This window comes from Chenopodium album, chromosome 26 (assembly GCF_948465745.1).
Source record: "Chenopodium album chromosome 26, dcCheAlbu1.1, whole genome shotgun sequence".
Lineage (NCBI taxonomy): Eukaryota > Viridiplantae > Streptophyta > Magnoliopsida > Caryophyllales > Amaranthaceae > Chenopodium > Chenopodium album.
The window spans coordinates 3,012,747-3,035,127 of record NC_137859.1 but is presented as its reverse complement, the minus strand read 5'-3'; the positions used below and the strand labels follow the sequence as shown (position 1 = coordinate 3,035,127).

At 34.9% G+C, this 22,381-nt stretch overlaps 2 protein-coding genes and 1 pseudogene across 3 annotated transcripts in view; all 3 read right to left on the bottom strand.

Moving 5' to 3' along the window:
- The window catches only part of LOC145618304 (uncharacterized), a 79,604-nt gene that overhangs the window by 11,399 nt on the left and 45,824 nt on the right, over positions 1–22,381 (bottom strand). The window lies entirely within an intron of this gene.
- On the bottom strand, positions 4,830–10,442 carry LOC145617359 (uncharacterized). Its single transcript, XM_081672050.1, has 3 exons — positions 10,090–10,442; positions 5,860–8,520; positions 4,830–5,500 (listed from the first exon to the last, which is right to left on the bottom strand). The coding sequence occupies exons 2-3, from the start codon at positions 8,407–8,409 to the stop codon at positions 5,216–5,218; spliced, it is 2,835 nt and encodes a 944-aa protein (XP_081528176.1). The 5' UTR covers positions 8,410–8,520; positions 10,090–10,442; the 3' UTR covers positions 4,830–5,215.
- LOC145616169 (UDP-glycosyltransferase 76H1 pseudogene) lies at positions 15,772–21,775 on the bottom strand (annotated as a pseudogene).

Genomic DNA, 22,381 nt, shown 5'->3' with positions numbered 1-22,381 from the left:
GTAACACAATCATCCAAATTATTGAATAAATTAATTAGACTAGGCAACTTTTGATTTATGGAATTTACTACGTATATGGATGAATATGGAAACATGATTCTCTTCTATATGCAAAAGTGAATACATGTTCACAAAAGTAGTAAAATAAAGTAATTAAGAAATAATTGTCATCGATAAGATCTATAAACGAGCACTTTTTAATCTTTTTTACTATTTAGATAGACAATATAAGTGCAACACGTTAAAGGAAAAGTAAACTAGAACATTATACCTAAAATGACTATTGTTCTTTACATTTATGCTCATAAAAAGTTATGCTTGAATATATTTTTTGAACTAGGATGTCTAAAATTAAACATTACGGGGAGTACTAAAAAATTATGACCTTTTATTATCTATATTTTAATTATTATCATTAAGGATTCTTAAAGTAAAATCGATGTATTTGACTTATTAATGTTAACCACTGTTTAAAACATGTATCTACCAATTATATTGTCTTTCAATTGACAAGTACGAAACAAATTAATTATTCATCGTCCTTTTGCAACCAATTTTTGATGAAATTTTTAATCCATTTCAGTTTTCCACTAATTTATCATGTTTGCTACTCACCACACCACCCACCCCCTCAAAAGCTCTTACAAGTAAGAATATGGTCAATTTTGTACGAAGTAGCTAGTTTTCTAGTTGCTCGTTAGACTATTTAGTCAATTAGGCTAAATAAATGTCTATGATTCTCTTACTTTGACTACATATAGTTCTTCTTTACATTTTCTATATTTTATAAATTTTATTCCTTCATTATACTTTATCAACCTATTTTACTCGTTTACTTACCAAAAAACATTATATCTTTAATTATCTTAATTTATGTGGAAATAGTAACCATAATTGTTTATAACAAATATTTGAAATCATGCACTCTTTAAAACAATTGTCGTACTTATTTTTATCTTAAAAAAAATTAAAGTACATATCACGTGTTTATAGCTATGAATTGTACTCGTGGGATATAGAGCATGTTTTTTAGATAAAGATAGTGTTATATGGTATTGGGGTCGGGCTGAAACTTTCATAAGGCAATGTGGACCTACATTAACGAGTTAGACCCTTTATAAATTGAATGGAAAGGTGAGGAGTCGTCCTCCCAAATTATGCTAACATAGTGATAAATCCCATTTGTTAGTCGTTGATCTACTTCGTATCAATTAGAGTACAATAACTACAATTTAATTAGTACAACATTAATATATCAATTATTAAAAGATATTTATGAATCGTTTTCTTTTTAAGTGTGTGTAAGAGAATTTTAAATGAAACTCACGTACCAAGATGGGGCCCACCTAGGAATCTAGATTTCTGGTTCATACGTACGCATACATTATTAATAATTCAAGCTCATGGACATCAATACACATGTAAGTATTCAAACATGGGTAAAGGTGGAAAAAGGACTTGAGCTTTAAAAAACCCTACACTAGAAGAGTTGACCAAAATGGCCAACAATGTGTGAAAACATTATCCATTTTTATTTTACGAGTATCTATTTCTCATTTATTAATTAATAATTAATTAATTATATAAGCAGCCTCTATTTCACAACTATTGCAAAACACTTGGGAGTAAGGAAAAATATATTCATATAGATATACTACTTTCATAATACTACCCTCGGCCCCGGTTCTTGTTACTCGTAATAAAGAAATATTTTATGTCTCACAAATAATACCTATTTGTTGCGAGTAATAAAAACTAGAGGTAGTATATTTTATTTATTCAAAGTAATTTTAATTGTTATACAAAATTGTGTTTTGAAGAATGTAATCCCATGTTATAATATTATGGAATAAAGAAAATGCACTTCTTTGAGTTCTTTTGTTTTTTTTTTTTTAAATGCAACACACCTTCTTAGTACGCTTTTTTAAGAGTTGATTAGAGTAGATGAATGAGCGTTTTAATCAAAATAATTTTAACACCAAGATTAGAGAAAAGTTAGGTACGATGTTTATAAATTATTCTAATTAATTTGTCTGTTTACATTGTTTAATCTAATCTTTTAAGTGTGTCAATAAGGCGTGTTGCATTTAAAAGAAAGTTGTAACAGTGTTTTAGTTTTAAAAACAGCAATATTTTTTGTGCATTTGGGAGCTCCATGAATTCATGAAAGCACAAAATATGATTCTTATTTGGTGAAACCCAATATAAGGCACACTATCACATGATGTAGTGGGGCCAAATGTTTTTTCAATCAAAAAAATTTCTCAATCGAAATCCCTTAATTATCTCCCCTTAACAGCAAGTGGGGACTTCAATTTCATTCCTTCCCACCCATACACCTTTCATTGTTACAAAATTTATTGGAATGGATCGTTGTTGTTCATTTAACACCAAACTAAACAAGAATCTAGCCATCTAGTTGCCTCACGATTTATTTCTATCCATTTAAAGATGTTGACTCCAATTCTAAATTTATATTTGTTCATTAATGTGATCATTTATAGCACGACTTTAATAGAAGTCCTAAATCATCAGAAAAATTGATTTGTAATGAACTACTACGGATTTGTATTTTACAATCGATCATTTATATTTCGTGTTTGAAGTGCTGAAGTAGGTATGTACTTCTTGCATCTCTAGCAACATTTTTTTTTTGAGACAATCATCGTTCAAACATGCATGAAAAACTTTTATAAATAAATAGAGTATAATATTAATTAATGTTGCATGTCTTCACAAATGAGAATAATTTTGAACTACTTGAATTTTAAATTATCGGCCACAAAATCTAAAATCTACTCAAACATAATCTTTAAATAGTTTTTTGTACGATGTTCATGCAGAAAAATTTGTAATCAACGCAAATGTAGTTATATAATATGTAGGAACAAATTGAAACATGATGTTATAACCATACACTTCACTACTTTAGTACTAGCTACTTCCATTTTTTTAGGATTGTTGGATATTTCATTTGTGGATCTTCCAAATTTAGATTCTATACCGCACACAACAAATAAAAAAAAAATACAAATCTTAGCTACGAGTATATCAACCAGACAACCAGTTATCAATTTTAGGGCACGTTGGGCACGGTCTATTGATAAAAAGAGTCCAATCAAGAAAAGTTCATGTAAATTCATACTGTTCTTGCCAAATGAGTTATTATATTGGTGCATCTCGAATAGTTTTGTGCTAGTTTTGAATCACATTATCGTGTCGTGTAAGAGTTTGCCAACATTGCGGAGCCACTATATCAAACATGCATGGACCAATTAAGTTTTAATGTCGTAGTTTGATGAAGAAAAAGTTAGAAGGCAGCTAGCATTATTGTAACAAGGAAGCAAATGACATTGCCAAAAGGAAAACATGCCTAATAATCTAATATGGTTCCAATAATGGAGTAACCCTTAGCTTTATATAATTTGATACACAAGCTAAGATTTTAATTTGAGCATCTTCCCTTTGATCAAACTTTTCCAGCTCAAATTAGGTCACCATCATCTCATTAAAATCCAACATTTATTAGGGGAAAAAAAATAAAGAAAAAAAAGTCATACTTCTTTTGCCATAATAATTATAATGTTTGATGTCTGTAAAATCCCATCATATATTCCATAGATGCTCCGTCAGAGCTTTCCCCCAACAATAACAAAAAAGGCAAAAGCATGACTTCACTTCTCTTTATGAATTTTTCTCTTTATACTAATGAAAATTACTCCTTTTCTACTTCTTTGTCTCCGTGTGTGCATGATAGCTCAGCTTTACACTCTACCTTTTGCGAGTTCTTCCTTTGTTCTTTTTTTTTAATAAAAATGTAATCTTACTATTGTTTTGAGTAACGCGTTTTTTGTATGGTTGGCTGACAAACAAAACACTAATCGGGTAATTCTTAACCGATCGATTAATCCCTCACTCATGAGTAACACGTGACCTAATCTTTGACCAAATAACCCCTGACCGACCGAGTAATCCAAGACCAAGTAACCCAGCCACATATAAGACTTTGTATATTTTAAAAATTGTAAATTAATTGTAATGCATTAAAAAAAAAAAAAAAATTACACCACTACGGAGATTATTTATTTTTATTTACTCATAGATAATTTCACTATGTCTCTGTATTCTCTACTCATCATCACATACACCAATACACGAGTCCTTCATGAAGGTCGTGTGCACTGTATTTGTAACCAATTCAAGGATAGGTTGAATTTAACTCAAGTACTTAGAACTTAGAAGTGTAGTTTTACTTACAAATTTGTACCCTAACCCTAGAAATTTTGGACATTCTGAACTCCAAGAGGTTAAATCCAAGTCCAGTCCAAACAAATTTCGAACTAGGTTTTTTGAGTTCGAATCTGGTCCAAACTATTTCTAGCCCAATCAGTCCGATAAATTTGGGTCGGATTGGACTTTGGACTTTTTCCTGTCCTCTAATACAGTAATATGCTAGTGTTTTTCCTTTGAAGTTGTAGTGTAGATTTATATTATGTGATTTATGTCTCCCTAGTCCCTACATCAGTAAAATTTTGGAGTCTCCATATCATATCTTCTACTTCAGAGAAGATATCAAGATAAGTTAATTGGAAATAGCTCGAGTCATTTTATTGACGAATTTACGATGGACGATAGTGATTGGGATGGTGGTGATCTTCACCTTGCTAATGCCTTAACTGTTGCACGATATAAAAAGGCCAAGACATGCCTTGAATCCTTGCTACCAGAAAGCAGATGCAGAAACCAGGCAGCATCATTTTGTATTTTTGTATCAATCAACCCATTTTGCACAAAATTTGTTAAAATTCATGTGATCATGTCTAAAGGGATCTAGTCAAAAACAAATATTTTTCAAAAAAAAGCACTAGTACATTCTGTAGATACTTTTTTTTCTCTAAAATGCACACTTACAAGTTACAAGAAGATATAGTTCTACCTGTTTAGTACAAACCAACGCCTTTTAACTATTTTACAGAAACTTATTTATCAAAAGAGATACTAATTACAAGATAATTATTGCTACCTTTATCCATTACCGGAATTGATCCTCCCCGCCCAAACTAACGGATCCCTCCATTTTCTACCCTATAAACTTCCCTGGGGAACAGAAAAAGGACAAATATATGATCTAATTACTATAGGAAGTTCTAAGATGCTGAAAGCTTAGCTAACACAACAGTTCACCATGCTTGGGTAAAATCCCTCAAAAGAAAACCTAGACTCTCCCAACAGGGGAATGGGGTGGATACGAGACATATCTTGCAGGAGCTTCTCCTTGATTTGATGCCTTTGTTCGCATAGCAACCTCAAAAAGGCCTGCCTCGTTACTGATTTTTTCAACAATGCTGCTCGGTTCTGAGATCTCAGGGGGTCTTCTACTGTCTATAAATGATATAGAGATAGCAAATGCTTGTAGAAGTGAGAGTGATGAACTGAATTCCACCGAGTAAATCCTTTCCTTGAATGACGCCAAACTCAATACTGGTTGGTTATCTTGCCCCTGTAAAACAATGGTTTAATTTATAAGTTAATGCTCACATCATCTCAAAAAAATTAAAAAGAAAAGGCTAATAATCTATTCACCCATGAGGGAAAAAAGGACTTTTTTTAAGATAAAAAGTTCAGAATGCAAACACAAAAGTACACAAATCAATAAGGATCCTGCTACTGCCTTGGTAATGGGGTGTGGTGCTACACAAGTAACACACCCATACCCTCTAAATGATCTAGGCTGCTATCAAAAGACCCTTAAAAAAATTGGCAGTCATAAGAAAATCATGCCAATAATCATATAAAACTATGACCAAAAGGTTATATACAGTGTGCAAAAGACGGAGTGAAAGGCAGGAAAAAAGTTACCTGGGAGAAAATTTGAAACTTGTCCTTGTTCAGCAACATTGCAGAAGAACCCATTTTCCTTTCGTATTCTTTATGATTCGTATGCACTCTCAGCTGACAACCCAAATCCCACCCACCACAATCACATGATCCACCAGACCTCCATCTCTGGGCTAGCGTTGATATTTCTCCTTTACTAGGTACTGTATGAACACCGCCTGGAAGTATGACTGTTGTTCTAAAGTTCAGGCTTAAATGCGATTGCTGATGCTGTAGATTATCACTGGAGTCAGCAGATCTCATCTCCTGCAAGTTCTCTCTGGAATCTTGTAACAAGTCTAGCCAGTTATAGCTTGACTGGTCATCTTTACTATCATCCTCAGTGATGATTTGTGGAAGCTTCACAACAATGGCTGCCAGCTCATTAGTTGGATGGAAGTCAGTAGCATACTGATCTCCATGCCCAACATCCACCGCAAACAGATCAAACTCTCTGGTGATATTATTACCCGCATGGCCATGCTTGGTAAAGGAGCCTGGGGAATCTGAGACCTTCATTTGTGCCACAACATTTGGAACATAACCATGACCATCGCCTTTCCCTCCTTGATTAAACCAATTCCCACTCCTTTTCTTAACTTCACGGATGGTAAAGAAAGTGTAAGTCCAGCTATGATGACCTTTTCCTGGAACACTAGACTTCCTCACAGTGGCAGCTAAAATGTTGCTTTCATTGTCGATGGCAAAAGTAAACAGAGGAAGCCCATTCTTAAATGATACCTGAAGAAGAGCTTGAAATGATGACGTGCTATTTGAATTATGATGGGCATCACTAGAACCCATTTTATTACCACTGGAAGGCCTTGATGGCTCGGAGCTGTTCGACGCTCTGGGCTTTAAAAGGGGATCAAACAGCCTTCTTAAAGGACTAGACCTACCTCTATTACTATCAGTAGACAACTTATCACTGCAAAAATTATCAACTGATACAGAAGCAACCACTGCCTCTGACCCAGATTTGGCAACAGTTTCTTTTGAACTTGACCGAAGGGGTGAGTTATCTCTGGAACCGGCACTCTTAATCATCTTTCCCATAGCAAAACTTAATCTGCGAATTGGAGATGGGTTTCTTGCTTTCGGAATGGACTCTGAGCCTTTTCTTGTGTCCAGCTCTGGAGAAGGCTTGACTGCAATTGCACTCCTAGACCCAGCAACTGGCTTCTTCTCCTCCACATTCCTGCTCCTTGATATCCTAGCAGGAAACGATAACATATGTGATGCTTGTGGGGCACCTTTGACACCTTGTGCATTGTTCTTGGATGAACTGTCAGCTATTTTAGCAGAATGAAGTGATATATTTGACTGTTGAGAAGGCCTTTGGACCTCATCTGGAAACTTGGAACGAGATTCAGATGGCTCAGAGTGCTTTCTGTGATCATCTTTAGAAGGAAGTCGGGCCCCAAGATTGTTTCCACCTAAAATGCTCCTCTGACATGGCTCTACTGACAATCGACCATCCACGGTAAAATTAGACATGGCGGTCAAACTAGAGCATCTATGTTCCGATGGATCCTTAGGCATGTCAACAACCCCTGAATTATCCCTTCCGAAGCATTCTTGATTAGTAGCACTCAACTTCGTTTCTTGTGACCTTATGGTTTCTTTGGCAGATTCCATAATTTGAATCTTTGTTTTTCCTTTCCAAGGCGCCCCCACCTCATACTTATCAAAGTTTAGTCGTTTTCCGATTTCTGGGACAGATTTCAAGTCAGGCTCTTGCCTTCTACTCGGTTGTACAGCTTGTACTGCTCCGAAAATCCTTTGTTGTCTGCTCAAACTGTTGCCAACCGTAACAGTCGAATCTTGGAATTTCTGGGTATTTCCACCATAAACCTCGATATCTGGCGAAGGTCTTCCCCCTGCATATACTTTATGGGGATGAGATTGAGGCACAGGGGGTTGCATCCTTTGACGAGCTGGAGAGCAGCTGTGACCTCTTCCAGAAGAAGATTTAGCATCTCCAACATGGTTTTCCTTTGGTGAAGCTTCCTGTGGAGATTCAAGTGAGAGACGGTGCAACCTTTGACGAGCAGGAGAGCAGCTCAGACCTTTGCTAGAATGGGGTGATGAGCCATCTGTTGAAAAAAGAGAGGAGGTGCTACTAGATGGAGAGCACCCACTTTGCTTTGTGGGCATCTGTTTTTGGCTATACCGCCATTTTTCTAGGCGCCTCCAGTCAAGAACACCAACATTCAGTCCTTTCTCCTGAAAATTCTTTCCTTTCTCCAAATAACTTGGTAAATTTGACATGTATCTGACTAGCTCGTCCTCTTTAGTGATCCTTTTATCTAATACCTGACTTTGTTGACTACCTACATATCTAGGCAAGGAATCATCTGGATTTCTAGTAATCTCGTGATGGAAATCAGCATATGACAATTTGTGTTTATCAGACAGCAATATATCTCGCAGCTTTGTACCTTGACGAGTACGAGGAACAAAATTAGTCTCTGGAGACGTCGTGCATCTCCGATCCCTAGAAATACTCCTAGTATTACCGAGATGGTCCATAAAACATACACGTCAGCACAAGTCTGATCCACTTAACAAGAAGTGCATCATTCGGTCATGTCCAGCTATCAGTGCCACATTCTGCCATTGTTCTCAGCCGCACACTGACACCTACAAAAGCAAAACACATGAACAAAGGAATAGGTGAAACCATCTAAATTTAGACAAATTTTTGTAGGAAGGGCTATTCAAAATTACAAAATTCAAAATCACACAAATACTCCGTAGGAATTACTATCTAAATGGTATGAGTATAGTAAGCGCTAAACAATTATTAATCCATACTTGAAATCAGATATGACGAGAATTAGGAGGTAAGAACTTTCTCAAGAATCAACACTGAGATACAATACATACATAGATGCTTTCTCATTGCCCACAACTTCCTAAGTCATACCACATTTGGAGCTATTTATCAGCTACAGCTGAAGCAGGTTTCGAACGAGCTTAAATCCACTTAATCACATATAATACACCACACCATACTATAAAGCATATTGCGAAAAATTCCTTAAGTTACCTTTCAAATTCCCTGGTCACAAACATTAAACATACTCATCAAACCCCTTTTCATACTAAACACTGCAATTAAAAGACATAATCTCTTCATTACTAGACACTCGGAACCATGAAATCACCGCACTATCACACCTCGGGTGGAAATTTTACTAACCTCAAGTACAAAATCCGAGTCAACAACAGAAATTACTCAACTTTCTCAATTTCCCATTTCACTACTTCTAACCATGAACATGCCCACAAATATCAGTTAAACATCATCTTTATGACAAATTGACCAAATCATCATAAAATTGCTAAAGATTAACAAAAAGTTAACAAGTGATTTGGTAAAACCATACCTGAAAAAGCACACAAATACCCACCAATACAAACACAAATACAAAGACAAAAATGATGGACTTGAATGAAGCATAGAAAACGTGTGGTCCATTCAAACTGATGATGATAAACTCATAATTAAAATTAAAGCAAACTTCTTTTTTTATTTTTTGAAACATGAACAAAATGACAAAGATCTCCTTGCCCACTAATTTGATCTTAGCTACCTAAAATCCACAATCATTTTCTCAATTTTAAAACCCCAATTAATCAAGAAGCACAAATTATTAAAGGGAACAAAATTAAAAGTTGGAAAAAGAGAATAAATGAGATATTATTAGAAACTACAACTCTATATGACTATATCCTATATAGCAATAACTACTGCAATTATTGTAAAATCATAGTGATTAAATAAGCTTCATTTTCTAGATTCCAATTTTAATGCATCAATGCAATTAATATTACATCAATTGCTACCAAAACGTGGAAATCTATCAATGTTCCAAGGTTCCAAGTGTCATAAATCTTTCCGAGCAAGATTAAACCCGCAAGACTTTAACCAACTAGGCTAGTCGACAACCCCAGTTTATATTTAGATTGGTCTAATAAATTAATTAAGTTTACTAATCAATAAATCTATCACTGAATAAAATGAACGGTTAAAAAAGAATCTAAAACAAACTCGCATATTTCCTGCCATTTATCAAGGAAACTAAAATAACGCCTAATTTTTTTTCCAGATTAAAGAACTTCAACCCAACACACAAAAACAACATAAAAATGCAAAAAAAAAATTACAAAAAAAACAGAAATAAAAAAATCAAGAAAATTAGTTACCTGAGATTGAAGTTGAAATGCAGCAATAGTTGAAGAAAAAATGGCGGAGAAAGAGGTGTCGGCAAAGAAGGAAGAAAAGAGGAGAGAGAAAATGAGAAGAAGAAAAAGTGTAGCAGAGTGAAGTGACAATGGAGGAGAGAGAAAATGAGTGAGTGAGTGAGATGTGAGAGAGAAGAGGAAGAAGAAGAAGAAGGAGAAGAGGAGAGAGAATCTGAGGAAGTTGAGAATATCGGTTTTACTTTTTTATATTTTTACTCCACTTTACTCTTTTTTTTTTAGTCTGAAGATTATAGTGTAGAGAATGAGAAATCGGACGGTGGAGGAGTGGAGAGAGAAGGAGATTGGACGGTGGAGATAAGGAGAGAGAGAGAAGCGGAAAGGTTGTGTCAAAGGAAGGCGCGGGGTTTGCGTTATGGGACACCATTTTATCGACTGTTGGGGGTTACTTTCCGAATTTTACTTGAATTTTTTTGCATTGTTTTGTTTTGAAGAAACAATGTACACCCTTATTTGTTCATCTTAATTTTTAAGTAATAAGGGTATGTTCTCTTTAAATTATTTTCAGTTCAGTTTGGTTCGATTTAGTTAGGTTCGGTTCGGTTCGATTGAGCTTCCAGTCAATCAGAATAGACCCTAAATTTAGATATGGAGTAAGATACGGAGTAATAAGGAATTAAGGATTACCTAAGTTTAATTATTGACGACCCAATTGACAAGAAATTTAAACCACACGCATTTGTGTATACAAACTTATTGTATAGATATATGAAATAAATTAGATGGAACAACTTCTTTAGTTATTATTCTCACATTGAACACGAAAATACAAAAGCCATACAATTTCAACACCTCAATCCTCCCTAGCATCGATTACACACCCTTCTCTATGTAATTAGATGGGACAATCTTAGAGAAACGGACGGATGGAGAGCATCATGTTCAACTCTACAATGAAACCTTATTTTGATTGTGTTTCTTGTCACAATGATATTGTCATATTTAGCTATAATTGGCTATACTAATGGCCTAAATGGTACTAGTGTAACGCAAAGATGGTGTGATTGACAAATCAAGAGGTAATGGTGGTGGGGCCAGATTATGCGATTTTGTGGAGATTTAACTCAGTGGGATGGTTATTAGATTATTTTACAGTCTATCCTTGTCTTTTCTTTTGTCGATCTTTTCCCATTTTCTCCCTGCTCTTATTATTGGATTTTGTCCTTCTTACTTAGCTATATTAGTGTGCTTAATTAGACTAATTATATTTAGCTAGCTTTAGTCAATGACAACCATTTCGTGCCAAATTGCTTACTAATTACCTATTCTTATGTTTATTGTCTGTTTTCATTGACGTTGATTTTGTTTTTTTGTTCTTGTTAGTAGGCTAATTAAGTGCATGCATGTATTAATCATACAATCAAACCTTTTGCGTTACTATGTACTTGCACTAAAATTCACAACAAATCAAGTAAGTACTTTAGTAGGCTTTTTTTTTTTTTTGAAGCAAAGTACTTTAGTAGGCTTTAGCCACTAGTTAATGATGCTACATGCATGATTTGAATTAAAATTATAGTTTCCGAATTTAATTAGAGAAGATAACTAATAACATATCTAGTTGATTAGTTATAAATCATGGTATTAGAATGAAATATTAACATATATCCTAGATTAAATTAAAATTTCTTGATTCAGGTAGTCGAGGATGCATCATATTAGGATCAAGACTCTAAATTTTTTTTTTTTGACAAGAAAGACTCTAATTTTAGTTATTGTTATTTTGTTATGTAAGATGAAAATTTTCGGATGTAAGATCGTGTCATATTCATAATTGTTAAGAGGAATTAAAATAGTGTGACGGATGTTACACAACGTATAATAAGAGGGAATGGCGGTGCATGGAGAGCACATGGGAGTATTGACGTTAACAAGTAACAACAACTCTAAAAACAATGCGATTCATAGTCCTCTTCGTTTGACAGGATCTAGGATCATACATCATGTACCCTAAAATCATATGCTTTTTGAAAGAAAGCAAAAGAAATGAAATGATATTAGGATATACACTTTGACCCTTTTAAAAAGCTGGATCCCATTAAATTAAACTAAAGGAATACATCATAAAGTAGTGATTCAAATTATTAAGTTAACAGCCAAAAGTTGTAAATTAGGACATCCTTTTTAACGTTGGCCTATGAATATACTTAATCAGTGGAAAATAAATAAAAAAGATTATAGTAAAAGATACTTCTATTTATTTATAGTGCTTCAATACTGTAACAAGACATAATTAACCAGTGTTTCAAAAAAATTATCAATGTTTATGTGAATATAAGTGTTTCAACCCACGTGTTATGCATAATTGGGAGATACAACTTTTTATTTTTGTTGGCCATGCATTTTGACCATCAAGTATTTGTGGTGAAAGGTTAAAGTATATACAGTAAATAGATCATGATGGAAAAAAATATCACCCTTATTTGGTGGAATTTTCTTTCTGGCATTGTAATTTAGTTTTTGGTAAAAGAATTTCTAAATCAGCATTTTTCTATGTGACTGGTCACACTGTGAGACCGAAATTACTCGATCAATTAAGAATTACGTATTCAATTAATAATAATAATAATAATAGTGGCCGCCTGCTACGACAATGTTGTCAATGTGTACACTTGAAAATAAAATGGCACGGACAAACTACCTTTCTAATGCATAAAGTATACAAATATGTGTGTTAAATTTTAAATGTGTTCATTTTTTCGTGGCTTACGCACGGGATGCTTTTTTTTGGCTACACTTAACAAGATATACTCTTCCACTAATTTATGAGATTATTGTTCTGATTTTGTTTTTGTTATAATAATAATAAATTAAGAAATTTATCAGACAAGTTCATTCACAATTATTCTCTAATCACTTTTAAGCAGTACTATAATGTCTATTCTATGATCAAATGAAGTATCGTACTCCTTTCCTAACAAATCATTTTTGACTAATTGATTGTGCCATGATATTATTATCACCTGCCATTTCACATTTATTATGTACGTCCAACCACCAATTTTAGAACTATATGGCCCTTTTTCTATTTTGTCCTTTTTAATTGTAATTATAATTTGTTTAATGATAATTTTGTCATGTGATAGTTATGGTTATTTGACCATGATATGACATAAAGATGTCTTGTCCTAATAAAATGAAACTATATCTTAATGTAATACATTTACAATTACATACAAATACTTCTAATTAACCCATGTTACTAGATCATATGATCAAGAGTCATTGACTAAAACAAAGCCGTTTTAAGCCTATGACTGGGTCAAAATTTTCATACCTAAATTTTGCTGAAATTGAGTATGGTTGAGCAGGCTTTGTCCCAAACGAGCTTGGGAACCCGTCATTTTGAAGGCCTACGATTGATGGATGTTTGATCAACTATATCGTCTATCCTTCTATCCAAAAAAAAAAAAAAAAAGCCTATATAGTCTATCCAGATCCGTTATTTTTTTAGGTTAGATGGAGCAATGTTTGTAACCTTCAACTTAAAACATGACACATCCTTAGGTATTAGGGTTTTTAAAAATTTATAAACTTACAAGAATAGTGTTCTTTGACATAGGGGAGTATGTATCTATCACTTGGATGTAAACTACTAACTACATTACTTGCATCTTTGCAAGGTCAACAATTTACAGTTACTACAGTTAACTACAATAAGCAAGTGAAAAATGGCAATACATTAACTTGACATAGACAACATTTGCTAGGAAAATGAAAGGCTAAGAAGGCAGTTTGTATTAAATATGGAAGGCTGCATTTGAGCATAGCAGGTAGCTGCCCCTCTATTTCTCGACAAATGCAATTGCTCCATTTCTTATCATTCTTCTGACTCATATTTAATGGACTTGTACTAGTACTACTTAATGCCTACTTCTACTTCTACTTCTTCTTCATTAATTAATTTCCCTATTATGCCTTCTTTTGGTGTGGGACACTTGGGGTTTAGGGGGGGGTGTACATGCTACTAAGGGTAATGCATATTATGGATCGTCGGTTACATTTGGCATTGTAGGAGATAGGTTATTTGTTGATCATTAGGTGGTTGTCCGGTTAAACGTGAGTTATTTTACTTTTACTAGAACGTAATTGCATGGGGGATTGATTCGAAATTTTTTAACTTTCGAAAGTGAAATATTATTTGCTTAAGTCAAAATGTGTTTTCTTTTTTGGTATGAAAAATTCAACTTATATCAATAATGAGAAGGCTTATGAATTTATGATCAATAATCAACTAACCTTCCCTCACTATAGTGTTGTAAGATTAAACTCTAAACAGCTATATCGAACTTACTATAGTTCCTCTTTTTCAGTAAGTTTGATTCATCTTTCGTTACCTTATTCAATTTTGTCAAATCTCTTTTACATCACTACTTCTTTTACCTCTCATTATTTACGCAATTTTACTCATTTTCTTTATCTAATTTTAACTTACATTCATCTTTTTTTACTTCATCTACAATTTTTTTATGCACTCACTTCTACCAAAATAATAAAAAACAAAAGATTGTAATAAATAAGTTGAATATCCTTAAAAGAAGATATTTACTTTTAAAAAAAATATTTGTAGCCATAAATGAGCTAGCTAGGCAAAGTAGTAGCAAAGTAAAACATAACATCAAAATACTAATTTTAGGGAAATATAGTTTAGGGATGGCTCAAACCTCTACATACTCGAATACTCCTATAGTGGAAGGTGTCGATATACAATTCAATTTGCCACCTTAAAATTTTTTGGGAACTTAAAGTCAAGAAGTGGTCCATGACATGTTATTCAATATTCATATTTTCATATAACGAGATTCGATTGGATCCAAAAATAAAATATGAAAATGAGATTCGATTTTCATTTTCAGTGATAAGAATGGCCCCAATATTGTCCGTATAGATGTTCGATCATGTGACCCTTCTCTTTCTCCTTTTTTTATTTATTTTTTTATTTTTTATTTTTTTATTTTTTTATTTTTTTATTTTATTTTTTTTACAAAGTAAGATACGGGGATGTCCTCCTATCATAAGAGGGGTGGGATGAGGATCGAACTCAGGTCACTCCTGAGGAAAATGGAAGGATAAACCGTCCCTTTCGCTCCGTGATCCTCTATAGTCAAAATTTTGTTATTAAATGAATAAATGTTCATTTATACAAATTTTTTTTTATTGTGATAAAATAGCAAGATGAGAAAAGGGAATATGGGCTAACAAGTGACGAAAAAGATGCTAAAGTATAGTACGAGTACGAGTACGAGTTTGTTTAGTATAGTCCGTATTTTTCTTATTATTACATTCTCAATTATCAACCCATTAAAGATTGTTCTATTTTTTAGTTCACATTCTCTAAAATCACAACATGATCGCTAATATCTATAATTCTTTGCGAGTATAATTTTTTCAAATAAGTAGATATTCTAAAAACAAACACTCAATGTCTTCAAAAAAAAAAAAAAAAAAAACAAACACTCAAATGAATCAAATGATCTTACATGGCTACAATACTAGCTATAGATAAAAATTCATGGATAAAAGTTTCTAGAGTAAAAACCAAAAGATGCAATGAAACAAATTTCAAGAGATAGAGGAAATGATCTAATGTGATTATTTAGTAGACATGATTTTCACTTCGAGGAATATCTACAAAGAGGCAATCAAGTCTACTAATCGATCAACGTACTTGTAAGAAGTGCCTCCATTCTTGTAACACAACTCGACTTCGTCCTTCAACTCGAATGCTCTATTTCTCATCTCTTTCCCTTTCTCACCCACCATTACTTCCCTAACAATTCTTTCCACATTTTCCCTTTCTATTTCATTCTCTAATTCCATCCCTATCTTCCACACTTTACTAATGTACTTAGCATTCCAAAATTGGTCACCAAAGAAAGGCCTACAAATCATGGCCACCCCTTCGCAAACTCCTTCAATTGTCGAGTTCCACCCACAATGTGTCCAAAACCCTCCTATCGAACCATGGCCTAATACTTCCCTTTGGGGGGCCCAACTTACTACAAGGCCCGTTTCCTCAATTCTTTCGATGAGGTCTCGTGGTAGAATCTCAGCCCAATATCGTCCTCCAATGACCATCTTAGGCCTAATCACCCATAAAAAGGGTTGGTTACTTTGGACCAGCCCCGTAGCCGTCTCGAGTAGGTCCTTCTCGCTCATGCTAGCTAGGCTACCAAAGCTCACATAGAGGACTGACCTTGGTGGGTGTTGGTTTAGCCATGCTACACACATTGGGTCTTCATTCAAGAGAGAATTAGACTTGGTGGTATTATCAGCATATAAGTGAAATGGGCCAATTGGATAGATAGTGGCCTTGAAATATTCTTGGGCCTTGTTGATAGCAGCCCATTCCAAGAAGCCCATAGTGTTGACTATAATTGCGATTGACTTGTTAAATGCTGTAGCTACTGCTGCATTTAACTCATTAAAATGCACGGCAACTTTATCCAATTCCAATGCTTTTAGCTCAGGAACCTGAACCAAACTTTCAATTGGCACTGTATTTATCATCAAATAACAGTTATTTCAAATTCCATTAGCATCGAATAACAGTAATTTCACATACATGTTCAATAATGTTTAAACATGTAAAATTTCTAATACTACCTCCGTTAATTATTATGTGCAACTTTGGAATATTTTATATCTCACAAATAATACCCCAAAGTTGCACATAATAATTAACGGAGGTAGTATATGAATTGTGCACTCAGGAGCTGTTCTCTTCAGCTTAATTTCAGTTCAGTTCAGTTCCTAATTTCATTGTTTCATATATAGCTCAATTCAGTAAATTAGAACAGACCCTCACGTTAGTAACGAAGGTGCATGGGGTGTTCACTGACCCCCTTTTAAAAAAAAGAAAAAGCTAATTTCGAATCTCTTAACATATCTCAATTGCATATTGATTTAGGTTCACATACTATAGGTATTAAAGATGGGCACGGGCCGTGCCGGCACGCGGGCGGCACGGGCCCGGCACGACTCCGGCACGGCCCGGCACGGGCACGGTGGCCGGCACGGCACGGCACGGCGGCACGCCGGCGTGCCGTGGGCCGTGCCGTGAACAAATTTTTTGGGACCGGCACGGGCACGGCCCGTGGCACGGCGGGCGGCACGGTGGCCGGCACGTGGGCCGGCACGCCGGCACGACCCGCCGGCCCGGCACGTGGCACGGCCCGGCACGGCCAGGCACGGCCCGGCACGGCCAGGCACGGCACGGCACGGCACGGCCCGTGCCGTTGGAATATGGCCGTTTATGGCCGTTTTCCAACAGCTATAAACGGCCATATTTTCCACCCCATTTCCCACCCAAATCCCCTATAAATACCTCATATTTTCCTCCAAAATTTTCACAATTCATCAACTCATCTCTTCTCTCTTATTCTCTAATTTTCTTACTCCCAAATTCTCAATTCTCAAATTCCTAAAAAACATACAATCTTCCTCTCTTTTGTGAAAAGAAAAAAAAAATTCCTACTCTCTTATAAATTTTACATTTTTACTATTATTACTTGTACTAGTCTACTACCAAAAAAAAAAAAAAAAAAAAAATTGTTATATTTACATTCGGGAAATTAAAAATTCGGGAAATTATAAATTTGGGAAAGCATTGAAGCGTCATTGTAAGATCTAACTCAACTTTATTTTAATTTGTTATTGTTATTGTTATTGTTATTGTTACTATTATTAATTTATTATCATTATTACTATTATTATTATTATTATTATTATTATTATTATTATTATTATTATTATTATTATTATTGGAACTACTTAATTATATAAAAACTACTTTCTATTTTAATTGTGGGTTATTTGGATTGTTGAAATCTGTCTAAGGCGGGATTTGGGCTCTGGACAACGTCGCTCCTAACCTCTCCTACCTGGGATCTCATTGATCCAAGTAATCTACTATTATTATAATTATTTTTGAAAATTTAATTTATATAAAAACTACTTACTAATTAATTCTCATTGATCTCATTGTTGTTAATTGTTACTTTGTTATTGTTAGTTGTGTTATTATTATTAATTAATCATGGCATCAAACCCGAACGTTTCCTCCTCCTCTAGAAAAGCCAAGTCAACACGTAGGGAATCACCAAACCCAAACACTTCAATGTCTATGCCCCCCCCTAACATGCCCTTTCCCTCTCCTAACATGCCCTTTCCAAACACTTCCACCCCTTTCTTTCATCCCCAAAACACGGGAGGGCAAGAACAAATGGATGATATGGCTCCTTGGACCCAATTTCAACAAACCCAATTTCAACAATATGAATTTCCTTTTCCTCCTCCTCCTCCTTCCCAAGGTAGCCAAACACAAGCTTGCGGGTCGAGTGAACCATCCACCCATAATCCTAACATATTAGAGTGGTGTACCGAAGAGGATTTTGCTCAAACCAAAAGAAAGAGTGGATGTTGGGTACATTATCAATTAAGTAAAGATGGAAAAAAATGCAAGTGTCGGACTTGTGGTAAAATTTTCTCGGCCGATACCAAGGGAGGGACGGGACACCTTACTAGGCATACAAAAAAATGTGGTGGACCATCTAGTGATCCAACCCAACCTAAAATTTCTCAATTCCATCCACAAGGTTTCATTTACAATTACGAGAGAGATAGGGATGAACTTGGGAGAATGCTTGTACATGCAGAACAACCTTTTCTTTTCGCCGAAAATGATGCCTTCAACAACTATATTAACCGAGCACTACAACCAAAACACAAAAAAATGTCCCGAAAAACCGTTCGATCTGCTGCCATGAAGACTTATCTAGAGTACAAATTGAAATTAGTAAATGAATTAGCTAATCTTCCTTGTAGAGTTTCTTTAACCGCCGATGCATGGGATGGTGGGTACGGACTTCACTATTTATGTGTTACTTGTCATTGGTTAGATAATGAGTGGATGTTACAAAAACGCATCATTCATTTCAAAATGCTTGAATACCCTCATACCGGTCTTAACATTTCACATCATTTAATGGAAGCTATTGATGCATATAGTCTTAGGGATAAAATCATGTCTATGACTTTCGATAACGCAACTTCTATGACATATAGTGCGAATTTGGTTAAACCCCAATTAACCGATTTAGTATTAGATGGAGAAGCACTTCATGTTAGATGCATTTGTCATGTTCTTAACTTGTGTGTGAAGGATGGAACACAAGCAATTGGTCCATTTTATCACAAAATACGGAGTGCTATTTGCACTATTAATAGCTCTAACATGAGATATCAAGAATGGAAAGGTTTTTGCAGGCAACAACGGATTAAAACCATAAAAATAGCACCGGATTGTCCAACTAGGTGGAACTCCACCTATGAAATGTTGAGTCGGGCAATCGAGTACAAGGTTCATTTAACACTTTTTTATAATATGAAATATCCACAAAATGCTTTACTTGAAGATGATTGGGCTAATTGTGAAAAATATATGCAGTTTTTACAATTACTATATGGTATGACACATTGTTTTTCTTCTGTATATAATCCTTGTGCTCATTCTTTTCTTAGCAATGCATGTTTACTTGCACAACTTTTTGCGGAACACCGATCAGAACATGTTTATCGTGGATATCTTCCATCCATGGAGGATAAATGGCGTAAATATTACACCGATATTCCTAAGATTTATATTTTTGCTTCCATTTTAGATCCTAGACAAAAATATGATGGCACCTTTTTATTAATTGATATTTATTATAGTAACATGAATTTTGAAGATGATGTTGAAACTTTTAAGAATAAGGTGACGGATGAGTTTTTTAATTTATATAATGTTTATGAAAGTAAATATGGAACCGTGTCTCGATTTGCCCCTTCTCAAACATCCAAAAATGTAAGTAAACGGGCCAAAGGTTTATTTGCACAAGCTGCTAACTTGATGTCTAAGTATTCAGGTACAGAATCATCATCATCTAGGAGAACTCAAAGCGATGTTTCGGAGTTGCAAATGTACTTAAGTTACGACTTCATGAAAGGCATGGACGATGAAGAGAAGTTTGGCCTCGACATCCTCGATTGGTGGAAATCACAAGCCGTGAAACATCCAATTTTGTCGGCAATGGCTCGTGATATTTTTGCTATCCAAGTCTCCTCCGTTGCTTCCGAAAGAGCTTTTAGTGCGTCGGGAAGAGTTCTAGACGATAGAAGAACAAGACTAAAACCCGAAACACTTGAAATGTGTGTTTGCTTCAAGGATTGGTTGGATGCCGAAACTCGTTCTCAAGATCGTACTTATGCACAAAACGACGACGATGAAGGAACGTCGACTTCTTTTAGTTCTCAATCCACTCAATTGGCGGATGAACTTGAACCTCTAGGAGACGAAGACGAAGATGAAGACGAAGGCGAAGACGAAGGCGAAGACGAAGACGACCAATAATAATTACATGATTACATATTTACATTATACACTATTGTATTCTTTTTGTATTATCGAACTTCGTATTCCGTATAATAAATGAAGTTATTCAATATTCATACACTGTTGTACGATTTTTAATTATCATTACTTATTTTGTAATTTTGTATTATTGAATTATCGTACATTCGTACGGTCGTACCGGCTACCGTCATATAATAAAATAAGTTATTCTTCAATTTTTTGTGTTTTCGGATTATCGCACTAGTATTTTTTTTTTTTATTATATGCATTTTTGTTTTTAATTCGTTTTTTTTTAACATTTATTTTTTTTTTTTAAAAAAAAAAAATAAAAAATAAATTAAGGTCGGCACGGTTTGGCCCGCGGCCCGGCACGGCACGGCCCGCTAGGCACGTGGGCCGTGCCGTGCCGTGGGCTGGGGTGTGCCAATTTCAGGCACGGCACGGCACGGCCCGCCGCGGAGCCGGCACGGCACGGCACGGCACGGCCGCCACCCCGGCACGGCCAGGCACGGCCCGCGGCGGCACGGGCACGGCCCGTGCCCATGTTTAATAGGTATACTCATGTAAATATTTTTTAAAAAACATATTATTCTAATGCAAAATTGACCAATATGACTACACCTAACCCAAATCCGAACAATACTTGAACAACTAAACTTATGTGATCTGCTATCGACTCAAAATTAACCCGGCCCAAATATAAAGCGTGATTAACTATAAAAACTTACCGTGAACAGGCATATTAAATCCACGTTCGTGAGGTGTATGCGTAGCTGTAATACCCAAAATAGAAGCAGCACAACTTGTCCTCAAACAAATCCCAGGAATCATCAATTGGTCAGCCACACTTTGAGCAAAACACATAAACACATCATATATTATACACCCTATTTTTCCTCTCTTCCTTTCATTTTCATATTCCATCAATTCTTGTACACTTTTTTCAAATGGTTCTTTGTATATCTTATTAAGACGTCTTGTAAACCCAATAACACCCGCAACTCCATCCACCACGTTTGTTACCTCTAAGCCGCCAACGTCAGCGGCTTTGAGGGGCAAATAAGTAAATTCAGGGTGGTTGGAGGTGTTAAGAGGGTTGAAATCCGTAGGGTAAGCAATTATGACGGATATGCCCTTAGAATAAAGGATGTTTGCTAATTGAAGCATTGGGTTTATGTGACCTTGTAAAGGGTACACCAACATCACCACCCTGCCTTTTTCTGATTTAATCTCCATTTTTTCTTGCTCTTAATTTCGTAGTTAGGAAAAATAGAAAGGAAGATTATATATACTTTTAAAGATTTAATTTTTTGGTGTGTTTAATTAGGTGAAAATGATTGAGATTAATGAAGAAATGATGGGTTTCAAAGTTTCAATTATATGTTAAGTAAAGAATAATGGCTTGAAAGACTATATTGAGGTATGCATGAATTATACATGGGATTGCTTTTATAGGAAAATGATGCATTACTAAAATATCAAAGAGCACTATCAATAGTAATTAAATTATCACTATTTTTGAGAATTAACTATATTAATAAGAATAAATTATCCATATTTTTATACGTAGTATATGATATGCTAAAATAAAGAGTAGTTAAAATAAGATCGTGTAAATTTACTGATCAATAAAAGTTGAAAACACAACTGAAATAGGGTACTTCATTTTACATTATTTAGTATATCTAGCTTTATCAATTTTAACTTAGGGTAATGGTGAAAAAAAGGTTTCTAGAAGGCTACGCATCTGTGTATATATTGTTTGTGACATATTTGGCCATATCCTACCGTCTCTATCAATTTTGAGTCCAAATTTGAGCAACAATGATGTGCATGTTACAC

Excerpts from the sequence above, each read along its gene's own strand:
- LOC145617359 (XM_081672050.1), bottom strand. The coding sequence starts at position 8,409 with ATGGACCATCTCGGTAATACTAGGAGTATTTCTAGGGATCGGAGATGC. Across the intron at positions 5,501-5,859 it reads AGTTTCAAATTTTCTCCCAG|GGGCAAGATAACCAACCAGT; the intron begins GTAACTTTTTTC and ends ATTGTTTTACAG.